We start from the raw sequence: 15,786 nt of genomic DNA, 5'->3' as shown, positions 1-15,786 counted from the left end.
AACAACAGCATAATTGAATCACTGACTAAAAATTTAAATTTGGTTCCAAATAGTCCGAAATATCTGACGTTTTCCTGGCCCTTTTATGATTTTGATTTTTTTTTGGTGCTAATTTATAGATACATGCAAACCGAATTAGATGTCAGACTTTTAGTACTTACCAATATAGTTTTAATGGTTCATTTATAAAATATATACATTCTGGTGAAAACATTTTATCAGACTGTCCAGCATTTCGTGCATTCTAAAATCTTGCCAATCCTGTAACGAAATGTGGAGTGATATTTTCTTTTAATTGATATTGGTGCGTACTAGAGACATTGTGCTATTGATAAATTCAAATTTCGGCATTTGTTTTGGTTCGCAAGTATTGAAAATCAACTCCGGCTGAAGACCAGGAAATCCCCAGTTTTCGTAATGGCGCCGGTTTTGACGTTTTCCTGGCACGTTAAATATCAAAATCGTAAAAAAAAAAGCCTGGAAAACGGCAGATATTTAGGACTAGTTCCAAATTGATAGGTATGGCAGCCAAATTCACAAAAATGAGCTAAATATAGTATCACAGGTGATAAACTAGGTTTATCGACTAAAAACTATAGTTTACAAACCGTGAACTAAAGTTAACAATTCGTTAACTATAGTTTTCATCTGTAAAACTATGTTTAACGGTTGTTAACTATAGTTTACGAATGCTTATCTTAAGTTATCTGTCTGTAATAAAAGGTTAACAATATATTTTGTTGATAATCATAGATTCACGTCTTTAAACTATTATTTAAAATCGTGAACTATAGTTAAGATTTGTTAATCATAGTTTCACAAATCGTGAAACTATATCTATCTATGGCACGCCAAATTCATAAAAATGAGCTAAACCTAGTTTCACAATTGATAAACTAGGTTTATCGACTGTAAACTATAGTTTACAAATCGTAAACTATAGTTAACTATAGTTTTCATCTGTAAAACTATATTTAACGGTTGTTCACTATATTTACGAATGCTAATCTAAGTTTATTTGTCTGTAATAAAACGAACAATAGATTTTGTTGATAAACATAGATTCACGTCTGTTAACTATAATTTACGATCGTTAACTATAGTTAAGAATTGTAAATCGTACTTTACAAATTGTGAAACTGTATTTATCAGATAATCTATGTTTTCCGATCGCTAATGATTGTTTTCATTGTTAAGTATAGTTTACGGTTGTGAAACATAGATTATCGAGTTAACTATGGTTTACAGATGTAAAATATAGATTAAAGTTGATAAGTATAGTTTACAGTCCGTAAACTATAGTTTACACCCGATAACCCTAGTTTATCGACTGTGAAACTATGATTAGCTCATTTTGGTGAATTTGGCGTGCTAAACATAGTTTCACAATTGATAAACTAGGTTTATCGACTGTAAACTACAGTTTACAATTCGTTAACTATACTTTTCATCTGTAAAACTATATCTAACGGTTGTTAACTATAGTTTACGAATGCGAATCTAAGCTTAATCTGTCTGTAAGAAAACGTTAACAATAGATTTTGTTGATAAACATAGATTCACGTCTGTTAACTATACTTTACGATCGTTAACTATAGTTAAGAGTTGTAAACCATAGTTTACAAATCGTGAAACTCTATTTATAAGATAATCTAAGTTTTGCAATCGCAAATGATAGTTTTCGGTGTTAAGTATAGTTTACGGTTGTGAAACATAGATTATCGCGTTAACTATGGTTTACAGATGTAAAATATAGATTAACGTTGTTAACTATACTTTACAGTCCGTAAACTATAGTTTACAACCGATAAACCTAGTTTATCGATTGTGAAACTATGATTAGATCATTTTTGTGAATTTGGCGTGCCATATATATCAGATCGTTAACTATAGTTAAGAGTTTCAAATCATAATTTACAAATCGTGAAAGTATCTATATCAGATAATCTATGTTTTGGAATCGAAAATGATTGTTTTCAGTGTTAAGTATAGTTTACGGTTCTGAAATATGAATTATCGCGTTAACTATGGTTTACAGATGTAAACAAGATGTGTTTGTGAAACACTATGCACCCGGCGGCAACAAAGTTAAAAAAAAACATTTTTAGCATATAGGTCACCGTCAAGGTCACAAGGTCATTGACCTTGGTGTCATTTGAAAGGGCTTAATCAGTGCAGTATACAAGTATACATGCCAGATATCAAATCTCTATCTTTCGTCCTTCAAAAGTTATGGCGAGGGTTAAAGTTTGCCGACAAAAAAGCTATATTTAGCGTATAGGTCACAGTCAAGGTCACAAGGTCATTGACCATGGTGTCATTTAAAAGAGCTTAATCAGTGGTGTATGCATACCAAATATGAAATCTTTATCTTTTCTGGTTCAATAGATATGTCGAAGGTTAAATTTGCAGGAAAAAAAACTATTTTAGCATATAGATCACAGTCAAGGTCATTTGAAAGAACCTAATTAGTGGAGTATATGCATACAAAATATGAAGTCTTTATCTTTCATGGTTCAAAATTTATGGCGAAGGTTAAAGTTTGCAGACAAACAAACAAACAGACAGAGAGGACGAAAACAATATATGCCCCGGATCTATCGATTCGGGCGCATAAAAACATCCAAGAACCCAACATCGAGTGAAGTAAAAATTCTTTAATGAAAAGTTTGTAAGTTCTCTTAGCCTATATATATAAAATCGGTTTTTAATTTCATCACTTGCATTATTATATCCCCCGCTTGAAAAGTGGGAGGGTATACTGTAATCTGTATGTCCGTCTGTACGTCCGTCCGTCTGTCTGTTACGCTTTGGGGTACCCATCTCTTATCCGCAACTCCTCTTATACCATATTGAATCAAATTTAATGAAACTTTCACAGAATCTTTATTACATATTGCCATTGTGCACCTCCTATTTTACTTTTTTACCTTACACATATTTTGGGTTTCCCGGCCACAGCAAAACATGTGACTTTGCCATAATACTCATATGGGAGGCGGGGGGGGGGGGGGGGGGAGGGTATCATTTAGTGAGCTCATTGTTCACAGTACCTCTAGTTTTATGTAGGTGTATATGACCTGGTCCTGATATGACTAAGCAGATCAGGAAAAAATGTTTACGACTACATGTACTATTAATTAAAATGACAAGCTGAATAAACAAAATAAAAAAATCAATTTATAGTCTAATGATATTTTTTTTTAAGATCTTACTTAAAAATGCTAATTTGAAACCGCAAAAAGTTATAAAATTTTACCTATATATTTATTGGTCCTTGCTTTGTACATATAGAGACTGGAAAAGGAAAGGAGTGAGACTCTTCAATCTTTTGGAAGATTTATCATCAATCACTGCATCGGTCTGAATGAACATCTCCCATATGCTTCAGGAAACAAAAGTGTGGAAAAAAGTTTGATTTATGACTTCACTTCAAAAACATTATAGATCATACTCCTCCCTACACCGTATATAAGGACCTGTGTTTACGCTTTAGTATGTAGAGCATCCTCCAAATTCTTCCCAAGGCATTAATAATCCGAGCACAGGTGAGTGAATTAGCCAATTCGCTCTTTAGCATAAATATCTACAGAATATGGATTTTTTAAATGTACATCAAGAATTTTCATAATTGGAATACGAAAGATGGTCCTTTCAACTCTCAGCTTACCTTAAGTGAACGCAGTAACATCTAAGTCAAAGGGAATACAGCGAGAAAAGGGTGGATAATAATGCTTATTTCAATTCAAATTTTTTAAAAATGTACAACTTTTTTCTCTCTGTAAAACTTGTTATCTTAATTATCTTTAACGTGCCATTCAATAACTTTGTACATTACTCATTACCGGTATGTCACTCCATTTCGGACGTGTATGTTCTTTCCAATGTAGTTTTGCGATTATATTCATTTATTTTATATATTTATTTATTCTGACACGTCTAGCACATTTTCCAGTAGAGTACATTACTAGTATATGAATATGTAAAGGGACTATTATCTCTAATGCTACATGACTCTTTATATTCGTGAAAGATTTTGGTAAAGATTTTTAAAATTTTAAAGGAATCTTTTTTTTAAAAAATCTTTTGAATTACCTAGTATCTAAGTTTATTTGTGAGTTTTAAATATGCCAAGAAAATTCGTGTATTTCTGATTACCGTAATTTTAATTTAGTTTTAGTACAGATTTTTAGAGTTGCGTTGTAGGGGGGACTTATACACTATTTTATAATATTTAGTTAGTATATGGATCCTTGGTTGTAGCAGAGTTTAGATTTATCGTTAATACTTTTGATTTGTTTGTTTTCAGCAGAATGAATTCCAAACAGCTTTTGGTTTTAGTTTTGGTGGCTTCTGTCCTGACTGCTTCCTGTGACGCCCAGCTCTTTGGTCGAATTGGTGGTCGGCGTAGGGGCAGGAGAGGAGGAGGTTTACTCGCAGGGATTGGCCTTGGACTCCTTGGGGCAGGTCTTCTGGGAGGATTTAACAGGCCTTACTACGGAGGGTTTGGCGGCTACCCTTACGGAGGATTCGGGTATCCTTATGGAGGTTTTGGCTACCCATATGGGGGATATGGCTTCCGTGGTGGATATCTACCTATTTTTTAGATATAGGTGAGTGTTTTAAATCATTATTTTGAGAAAAATATCCTTACCTTAGAAATTCAACAAATTCGAAAACATGTCCAAATGTTAAAATTTGGTTGAAATTTGTATTGCAGGTTCGACTTCTCTGTTGTGTTTGTGGATCTCGTGCCTAGGAAATTCAAGAATGCAATGTGTACAGATAGATGTTTTTGGATAAATTTAATAAAAGAATTAAAAAACATAAGACTTAAAAATATTGTTATGGAAGACATCAAGAGTGGAAATAGAAATCTGTGTCGTATAATAAAAGAGGGATAAATTAGCTGTCTTGGAAAACAAATATGAACTTGAAATCCTCTCACAACTCCTCCATCAACTTTTGTGTTTGAAGACAAAGTAAAAAAAAAAATAGAATAGTATTTTACAGTGTAACACACTTAGATAAACATTTTTAATTTTTCAAACTGCTTTTCCATTGGTATCAAATTGCCGGCTATGTGATCCTGTTCAGTTATGTGCAAAAATATAGTTCTTACTCTCAACCGCTTTTGAGATATACCTTATTGTCGCCCCTGTTCAAGTGGTTACGCAGTTTTGGTTACAAACGCTAAATAAAGCAACAAAAATAAAACGAAGTTTTATCTATATAAAATAAACATTAGTAGTAATGACGAAAACTTCATAAGTCAAAGAACATAGTTCATTAGCGTAAGGATTTTTGATAATCCTTACGTAAAGCGCGGGTTCGTTTATGCGGTCCGATTGTGGGACAAAATCGGACCGGTCCTTCAGTGTCTTATCATTTATATTGATAGTTTTAAAATAATTTTTTCATCAGAGTATAAACATTTCATGTAAAAAATCGAGGTCCTGTATGTGTCGCTCTCTGTAAATGTTGATTCATACTGCTTTTCCATTGGTATCAAATCTAAGTTATGTTCCTATACCTTGTCGCCCCTCGTGGCGCAGTGGTTAGAGCGACGGCAAAGTTGATCCTTACGCGCGTAAGTGGGACAGACGGTCCTTTGGAGAATATAAAACATGTAGGACAAAATCCGCAATGGTTAAGTAAGTAAGTACTTTCCATCTCCATCGGCAAATGCAGTGACTTAGCATCGATTTTGAAAGGGGGGGGCAGCCAGTGAAATTTTTTTTACCCTACCTGGAAAAACTTGTCAACAAAAAAAAAATTATCGCCCAAACTCGAAAATCCGATTTTGTGGGTGAGTGTGTGTGTGTGGGGGGGGGGGGCTTCTTTCAGTAGCAAAATTTCTACATTTAATTTATTTGACCATACTGTAACTATAAGTGGGGGGGGGGGGGGCAGCCTTCAATTCTTTATGCATGTATGACATTGAAATACATGTAGTGACGACAAATCTAGAGCCTTTTATCTTTAACACATGTCAACATCAAAGTTAAGACTCGAACTTGAAGTAATTTTAGACAGTCAAGGTTTCGAAGGATATGCATGGTTCTATTTCCCTACCTCGAACTTGCTTCCCAGAACTCTTTTTACATTGGGGTGGTGGGAGGGGGGTTATATGTTCTCATGTCTCAACAAGTTTGAATAAATAATGAAACGAGTATTCCCAGCAAGAGGAGGAAAGAAAGAGGAAGATACATTCCCGGCATATACATGTATGATGAAAAACACAATAGATCAATTTCGTTTACAATGCGTTTATTAAGATGATATTCTATGGTTGAATCAATGGATAATATAGAAAATTGGAAATGGATGTGTCCAAATTAATTATGGAATTGAACTTTCTCCAGGTCAATTATTTACATCTTTTAATGTTACTTAGTTCTTTAGAAATAAAGTCAGATGCTTACTGCTATTGCCTAAATACATGTGTATTATAATGCGCAAGCGCTTAATTAAACTGCTCTTTTTAAGGACGTGAAGACTTTATATAACTTTTTAAACTTTCCATCATTCTTCTAGATGTTCATTCTTCATTTTGATCATGACAAATACTTACTCCTATCTATCATGGTTATCGGAGGTTAAAAGAGAAAGAAATTATCCACCACTTATCAAGTACATCTTTAATTTTAGCTAAAAGTCCTCTCAAATGAATCACACTCAACGACACTAGTTAAGGACTTACGCAACGTAGTTTGAACTTTATTGTCTTTTCCCCTGGAGTTGAAGAGCCCCAGTACTAAACTTTATGCTTTTTTACACTTCTTCTGAAACAAGACTGGATAAACAAAACATGCAGAATATATGTTTAATAAATTTTGTACATTTTTATTATTATTATTTATTTTTATTGTAAGAATTTTTATCCATTGATATCTTTCAAATGCCCACTGAAAGAGATTTTTGGTTATATAATATAAGCCTTTATAAATAAGAAAAGTACAAAAGAAAGTGATTTGTGAACAAAATGCTACGTCTCATACATATGCCGTTTAAAAGCAAAATCTATGATTAATTTAATTCACAACTGTTATTTAGTTGAACTTGTGAAATATCTAACGCCAGAGGACATTTATATAAATCAAATAAAAAGACAAGATTCTAAAATACGCAAAGACCGGATATCTGAATATATTTTTTCAGCTCATTTTTGTGAATTTGGCTTTTTAAGGGCCATGAGATTTGCAGTGGTTCTAGAGCATTTTGCTTTGGAGTTAAGAAGCAAGCAGCTAATTTTAAGTCTCAGGTTCAAATCCCAATGAGAAACGTTGAAAACGGTCCTTCAAAAGGGACCATAAAAACTTGTGTCCAGTGTCGCAGAAGATGTTGATTCAAAAAAGATCTCCCACTGATTAATGGCTAAACATTGTGAGTACGTCTAAATTTGGAGCAATGGGTTAATGTTCAAATGTCGTCCCAATAAAGGAGGGATGAAAAAACCAATCTTCAAGGGCCTAACTAAAGAAAAATACACGGGACGTCTCAGGAAGCTGAATCATGATATCAATACTACTTAGATAGAGAATGTAAACAATATTTAATTGAACCAAACCGAATCTATAATGATAAAAATGCTATATACAATTTCATAGTCACGAAGTTTTACCCATAAATAAAGGAATGAAGAAAGGACATCTGAATTATATTTATCAGGATTAATATGCATACATACACTCTGTATTTAGATCTCCTTTGGTTCCATAATGGCATATACATTCAGTAAACATAACAACATAGATGAACTGGTTATTAGATCAAAATTCAAATTAAATAAAATGCAGTGAAATTGAATGATGTGTTCACAAGGTGGGCCTCTCATCTACTCATGAGACAGGTCTTACCATGTATTACGTACCCTAAATTCAACAGACAGGTTTGTTTGTTTGTTTGTTGTTTAACGTTCCTTTCGAAAATTTATTCACTGAAATGGAAACGCCAAGACACCTCCGAAACACTCTTAATAAGTCATGGTAAATTTTATTATCGAATTGTTTCAAGAGTGAAGAATTCTAATTAGATAAAGGCATAAGATTGAGACGTCACCATTGTATCATGAAGAACTAATTCTCTGTAATATCACATCTGGGCGCCATTTTGTTTCCAACAAAAGATTGAAAATCACAGTAGAACAATGCCGGCCGTTCTGATAAAAATTGATTTTGATAAAATTGAATTTTATTAAACTTGGTTAACAATAAAAAAAATTTGAATCATCTTATTTAAAAAAATCTTTTCAGTCGGTGCGATTTAATGGGTCGGTCGCGTTAGGGGAAACAAAGGTATTTTTTATTTTGACCTAATATACGTTGAATATTTCCTTAAACTTGATCGATTTCATTTCATTAGAAAATGAAAATTTAAAGGGAGGGGATGGAATAAAAAAGTATACATGTAGTTTCTAAATTTTAATACATCGATCAAATACGTCAGACTCCTCACGCACCCTGGATCAAGATCTTTGTAGACCACCTTGTAGGGAAATCTTGTAGCGATCAGCTTGTCGCATGTTTTGTTTTTGGTTATAAAACAACTGAGAACCAAACCGGGAATCCAGTTTCATCGTTGAATAGAATGACATACCTGTATCTGTATATTATCAGGACTTACATATTGCTATAGCATTTCATAATATATACATGTAATAAAAAATTATTTGGAAACAACTACGAATTTCGGGATACGTTTGTTTAACACATCCTAACACTTTCACACTTAGAAAAGAAGAAATTTTGTAGTGTATTATTAAAAAAAAAAGATCAAGATTATAATCCAGACAAGATTATAATCCAGAGAATTCAGAATAGAAATTAGCTGCAAAACTGTAGCTCTCTGCTTGAGATAATTCGGACAGATAAAGCAATTAATGGTAATGCTTTATCTGTCCAAAATTTCTCAAGCAGAGAGCTACAGTTTTGTAGCTAAGTAGAAATATGAGAAAGCAAAACCAACTCACCAGTATTGTCAGTCCGTGCTCTGGGTGAGTGCAGAGTTTAACAAATCGAACACACATTGATCACTTAAAGTGATATACAGGTAAACTTCATTATCTCGACATGGAGTAAAACAGACGTGTAACTACGTACATGTACATGTCTTCAATAGACTGTATCTCGTTTATTTCAGGTATATTTTTGGTAAGAACTAACTAAAATTAGGAAGATCTTTCTATTTACACACTTAGTAATAAATACAGGTTTTTTGCATTTTACTGCATATCAGTCCATAAACAGACGTGTAAATTAAACCACAAAAACAGTACTTGTGATCATAAACAATTTTTGGTAGGTTCATATTCTCTTAATTTTAACTTTTTGAAAATAAGGTTATCTTATTTACAAATACACATAATAGATTATATTTCGAGTGCATTTCAAACCCAAATCGTATGTATATTTTTGGTAAATATTTACTTATTTTCTTCTCAAATTAATGTTGCTGTATTTTATTACTAAGTATGTAATAAACATAAAATTAGGAAGATCTTTCTATTTGTTTTGTTACTTTATATTAAGATAGGGCTTTACTGTCAATTACACAATCTAAATCAATCGAGTTTCATAAATATCCGTGATTTAAAACAAAAACCAATTTATTTTTTTTTTTTAGCTCAGATACGCCATATATAGCTGAAAATTTTCTAGATTATAGTTCCCATATTAAATTTCATTTTTATGCGCCGGGATCGATAGATCAGAGGCGTAAATTGTTTTTGTCCTGTCTGTTTGTTTGTCTGTCTGTTGTCAAATTTAACCTTCGCCATTACTTTTGAACCATGAGAGATAGAGATTTCATATTTGGTATGCATACTCCACCAATAAAGTTCTTGCAAATGACACCAAGGTCAATGACCTTGACTGTGACCTATATGCTAAAAATAGCTTTTTTCGAACTTTCGCTATAACTTTTGAACAATGAGAGATAGAGACTTCATATTTGGTATGCATACTCCGCTAATGAAGCTCTTGCAAATGACATCAAGGTCAATGGCCTTGTGACCTTGACTGTGACCTATATGCTAAAAATAGCTTTTCGAACTTTCTCCATAACTTTTAAACCATGAGATATAGAGACTTCATATTTGGTATATGACACCAAAACTGTTCAAGTGTGGATCACAATCACAAATCAAATCATAAAATTCCCCAACTGAAATTTAAGAATGATTTAAAGTAAAAATTAACATTAGTCGTGTATACAAGAACTTTATTCTAAACCTAATACTGTTACAAAAAGTGGTCTGTATAAATTATGCATAAAATGATAACGAATTCATTGTATTTCGCCTATTGCACATATAACACATCTATCCAATACTGAACAGTGAAAACTATTTATGACTGGAAAAAAAACATCTGGTATGGTGCCCTATTAAAAAAAAATACAACCCAATATGAGGCAAAAGTGACTTTCTAACACACAGTATCTCTAGATCTGATGATGAAAGTTTTCCAATGTGTTATTACAATTGGAGACCAATATATAAATATAATACATATAGATCATTATTATTAGTACACTCCAATTTGTAAGTACAATTAAGTTAAAGCAAAATCATGGTGATGAACCAGTTCTTATCAATGATGACATTTTTCCTACTGACATATTAAAAATGTCAAGACATTTTGATGAAATCTGACAACACACCTACAAGTTATAATATTTAGGTTCCACTTTACTGATCAATTCAAATTGATTTGTGTTTCAATGTTTCAACCAGGTGATAAAGAATACCTAATAATACATAACAATAATGGATTTCAATTAGATCTTGAATTACATATATTACATATATAATATATAATTCTGAACAGAGATCTTTAAATTGTGGATCTAGGGCAGAGGATTTGTCTGAATTCCACTTGAATCTGGGTTAAGTTCTTGAGTAGGACTGAGGTGGATATAAGTTACTATCAGGTGAATATAGGTTACTGTCAGCAGAAATATCACAGTCTAGACTAGCTAAGTGTGAAAAACAATATACAGGTTTTGGCAACTCTGAATTGGCAGGACTTGAACATTCATTGACAAAATCAATATAAAATGTGCTCAAATAATATATAAAATCGACTAGATATTTGTCATAACAAAAACAAATATTTGCATAATATTGTTCAAAAGTGCATAATATTGATAATAAAAAATAACATAATACTAAGTGTTAATTGTAAGTCTACAAAAATTCACTAGGCATAAAACATCTCCATTGTAATGTACTGCTAGAAAAATCAACATGGAACATATAAACAACAATTTTGACAATGCCAGATAGAGTTAAAGAATATCAAATTTTCAAAGTAGCCACTAGACTTGCAGTGTTTTCCCTTTATTTCAAAATAAAGGGTTAAAGATCAATTGTAACAGACTAGAGGTTGATGTTTATGACAAATCTCTGTGAACCTTACAACAATTAAATTTACATATTGTATTCTTTCATTTCAAAGCGGCATTTTTGTTGATTGAAGCGGTCAATTTTGCCGGTACAGTAAAACTCGTTTAGTACGAACACAGATATAGTGAAGTTCTCTTGGATCCAAAAATACACAAATTTAACGAATTCCTTATACAGATATAACAAATTACCAATATAGCAAAGTAATTTCATGGGTCCCAGTGACTTCGTTATAACCGAGTTTTACTATAACTGGTTCTTAGGGAAAACACTGTACTTGTATTGTTGTTCTTGGATATAAAATAGCAAAATGATTCAAAAAGATTTATTTCATTATTTTTTTTCAGTTATAACCTATACTTTGTTATCTACTGAGTAAAAAAAAAATGTGCACCACAATCAATACACACCATGTAGAAGTTGGAGGTGATAATTAATCAAGCACACAACTGACACAGATTTACTAAGTCATATGACCTGTACACATATTGCATCCGATAAGTGATCAGGGATTGTAGTTTAATATATATCATTTCCATTAAATTACTACAAAAATACTTCATTACAAGCATTGCAATAATATTGGTGAAAAAAACTGAAAAAGAAATGTAAACTATGAGACATGATTTTGGATTATTTCCCTTTCTACAGAAAAACATAATACATGTATGATGCATGCAGTTACAACATATGAAAACCTTGTAAAATATATTTTTGTTTTTGTTTTTTTCCTTACAATTATTACATGGATGGACTCTCGTATTGCAACAGAGAACAAATTAACAAGGTTTTCCATTAACATGAACATACCACGGCTAATCACTAGAAGTTACATGAGTGCAATTTTACCTGAGATTTATTTAAACAAAAAAAAAATTCACAACATTATGCACAACACTGAGACATCTAGAAAACATATATTGCATGTAACTGTGTGTAAATAATACTGACTATGTGAACATCCAAGCATATATGACTGATTGAATGGACTTAAATGAATGTGTTTTTATTTTTAACTCCTTAGTTAGCTTGCATAGACATATAATGGGTTCATAAACTGAAACACACTGTATTTTCTCATTAATTATAATAAGGTCAGTAACAGAGAAAGTCAATTTGTTTTTATAAACCTTTAAAAGAAATGTTCTTAGGATATGAAAATGTGCAACACAGTCATAGCTTATATACCTCCATTATTTTGAGCAGTAAGTTCTCTAATGTGTGTTTTTAATTTGCTGGCTTGTGAGTTGTAATAAGTTAAATCATTTACAAAATATTTTAACAAAACAATGAGTGAATAAATAAAGCACTAGAGCAATAAGTAAGTTTCCTAGTGAGATTCAGACTATTCCGTTCTGTTTCTCAGAACACAAATGTCGATGTAAATTGTCGTTTTGACTGTGCCTGTTTCGGCTTTTTCGCGTGGAGAAGATTTTTTCGCACCCTTTGACTGTACAATTAAACATTTCTTTTGGATGGTTCACTTCAAAATGTTCTTTGAGAGCTAAATTGTCCTTAAACTTGGAGTCACAGATATGGCAGTTGACAGATATCTCGTTCTCCTCCAGACAAATCTCGTTCAGCTCAGTCCCACTATCTCTGTCTTCTTCCTCCTCTCCCTTCCCATCATCCTCCTCTTCTTCCTGTAAGAGCCCATTCCCATTACTCTGTGTGCCATTACATTTGATTGGATAGTGATTTTCTTCATCTTCCTTTCTCATGCTTTTGTTTTCTCTCTCTTCATCACTACCATCATTTTCCTCTTCTGTTCTAGATGCCCTTCTTTTGCGATTGCTGAAGTCAGACTTGGTGGTTTTGCTACTCTTATGCATGGTCTTGATGTGGTATTGCAGGGAGGCATCATTGGAGAAGCTTTTGTCACACCTGTCACATACATGGAACTCCTCCTTGTTATTCTGTGTAGAAGATTCTTCATCTGATTTTTCAGAGAAGGACTCTTTAGACTCAGATGTATTAAAGTCAATCTCCATTTCTGATTCCTCTTCCACTTTTTTCTTTGGCTTGGAGAAATCTAAGGCTTCCTGGGAATCATAGCCAGGAGACTTGGATAAGAGGGACACAATTTTGGGAAAGTCCCTGCGTGAAGGACTGGCATCATTTCCCTCTCTTTTGTCTGAATGATCTCCGTCTGCTAGGGAAAGATTGAGGTAGTATCTCTGTGATTGTGGACTAGACGATCTCTCATTTTCCACAGACTCGGCAATCTTGCTTCTTCTGTGATAGTACTTTCCTTCATCAATACCTTCTTTTGGTGAGTCTTTTTCATCTGAATTGTCATCAGAGAAGTTTTCTGCTGGTTGTTTGTATCGAGTGGGAATATTGTTTTTTCGCCTGCTTGCTCTTTGAGTGGGTGATACCATTTTCTGTCGATCCTCTTTGTCAGACAGACTCTCTCCATCCGACTCCAGTTTTGAGTCCCTGTTATTCAACATGCTAAAATCCTTTGGACCTTCATCATTGTGAAAAAGTTTGTATCGTTTTTCTGGTGTAGGAAACATTGATAAGTGTGCATTTAGTTCTGCATAGAAAGCTGCCTGACTGGCTGGATGGATGTCTTTTCCATCAATTGGTGGAATTGTTCCTTGTGGTCCCAAGGTAGGAGGGATGACCATTGTAGGTGGGGGACTACATGCCAGTGATTTGTCAGAGTCATCATTCAAGGAGTTGCTGTCCGACATTTTGACTCGCTTCTGGGGCATGTGTAGTTTGGGATTTGGGTTTGCGCTATGTCTGTTTCGGCTTCTTCGAGAGCTGAACATCATGTTGCATCCATCCACAGTGCATCTGTGCATTTCTTTTAAATGAACTGCACTGTAGTGAATTTTCAGGGCTCCCTTGTCACAGAAAGTTTTGTTACAAGCTGTGCACAATACACGTTTCTTTCCATTCGGTCCAATGAATGTGCTTCCAAAACCAGGCGAGGGATTCCATTGTCGTTTGACAGGATTATTTGATTTTCTGATATGCTTGAGCTTTCTGTCTGAGAAGATTGAATTAGGTGAGACAGGTGAGTCCTTTGCTGTGGAGTAGTCTATTGCACTGACCCCTTGATTGTCTTTTGGTGGAAGAATTGGCAGAGTCATGGGGATTTTTGTCAAGGACAGAGGAGAATGGTCCTGATTCTCCAGTCCTTTTACTGGAGTAAATGGGGGAGTCACAGGCTGAGAAGAAGGAGGAGTAGAGCTGAGATTTTTAGGGCTTAGGCTGGGTGATGATCCCGATTGTTTGTCTGGGATAACTGGACTAAGTGCAGGACTTCCCTGGTCTCGGCGGAAGTCGAATGGCTGCATGGTCTGTAGTCTCCCTAGTGGTGATCCTGAACTTGGACTAGAGGATGTCAATCCAGCAGTGACAACAGGAGGTCTCAACTCTCTTGAAGAAGGAGGTGAGAAGTTGGATAGAGATGCTGGTGACAACAGACGCCCATCAATAGGGACAAAGGGAATCCGGGATCCAAACAAATGTCGTGAATCAAGAGATCTCATATAGTTTTGCATGGAGTGATTGTTTCGTTCAATGAATTTTTTAATCTCAGAGTCTGAGCGGTTGCCCGCTTTGAAGAGCAGCTCTTGTTGGTCCTTGCTGTCTTGTAATATGATTTCCTGGGCAATTGATTTTGTTTCTCCAAATCGTAGAAACTGTTGTAGAATGACATGTTCTTCCTCTCGAGAAGCAATAGCCCACTTATCCAATACCTGCCCACTGGAGTCCTAAAAAAGAGAAATGATTGTATATCATTCCGTCAGAATAATTCAAAAACTTCTATTTTTTAAAAAAAAATTCATTCGAATGAATTTTTAAAATCTACTTATCTTCAATTTTATGATAAATTAATACACAATCTTATACCCTTCTTTGAAATGAGGGTCTTACAATAAAAAGCACAAAAAACTATTAAAAGTAGGACAAAGAGTTTGTAATGTAGTGTAAATAATCACTCTCTTGTGTAAAAAATTTGCAAAAATTGAATTTTGAGGAAGTGGAAATTCCTAGTTGTGACAGTGTACTGTCTATAAATAGAGGCCCCTGACCCTGTTCACGCCGCCATCATTTCTGACACCCGGACTTACTTCCTGACACATTGCTTTGTCTAGCTTTCATTTCCCTTGCATGTCCATAACACTTCTTATCTATTTTTATGTCAACCATATCCCAAAAATGACAATAAAAACAGGACTGTATTAAAAACTTGTATAAGCTACAAATAAAAGAAGCACCCAAGTCCCTCGTAAAACTCGGAACACAACCATCCTTATTAGTTTACAAGTCAGACCTTATTAACTTGCTAGTCAACGGAAAAGTCTCATAAGGGCCATACATATCGTAATAATTTGGACACCATTGCTCTTTCTCGGACA

General features: G+C 33.9%; 1 protein-coding gene and 1 long non-coding RNA gene across 6 annotated transcripts in view; one reads left to right on the top strand and one right to left on the bottom strand.

Annotated features, from left to right (window-relative positions):
- Positions 1 to 3,450: 3,450 nt before the first annotated feature.
- Positions 3,451 to 4,830, top strand: LOC134256826 (uncharacterized). The gene is made up of 3 exons (XR_009989800.1): positions 3,451 to 3,548; positions 4,310 to 4,613; positions 4,721 to 4,830. It is a non-coding gene; the product is annotated as an uncharacterized LOC134256826 (long non-coding RNA).
- Positions 4,831 to 10,204: 5,374 nt separating this feature from the next.
- Positions 10,205 to 15,786, bottom strand: part of LOC134256841 (zinc finger protein basonuclin-2-like) — a 45,374-nt gene continuing 39,792 nt past the window's right edge. For all 5 annotated transcript variants that reach the window (XM_062739507.1, XM_062739508.1, XM_062739506.1 and 2 more), the window contains one exon: positions 10,205 to 15,138. In XM_062739507.1, coding sequence (XP_062595491.1) covers positions 12,748 to 15,138 — 2,391 coding nt within the window. In that variant the 3' untranslated portion in view covers positions 10,205 to 12,747. The remainder of the gene's footprint in view (positions 15,139 to 15,786) is intronic.

Source organism: Saccostrea cucullata, unplaced genomic scaffold (genome assembly GCF_032062105.1).
Source record: "Saccostrea cucullata isolate Sc308-1 unplaced genomic scaffold, CSIRO_AGI_Scuc_v1 ctg8, whole genome shotgun sequence".
NCBI classification, from domain to species: Eukaryota; Metazoa; Mollusca; class Bivalvia; order Ostreida; family Ostreidae; genus Saccostrea; species Saccostrea cuccullata.
The sequence above is the reverse complement of the archived record's forward strand: the minus strand, read 5'-3'. Positions and strand labels throughout refer to the sequence as shown.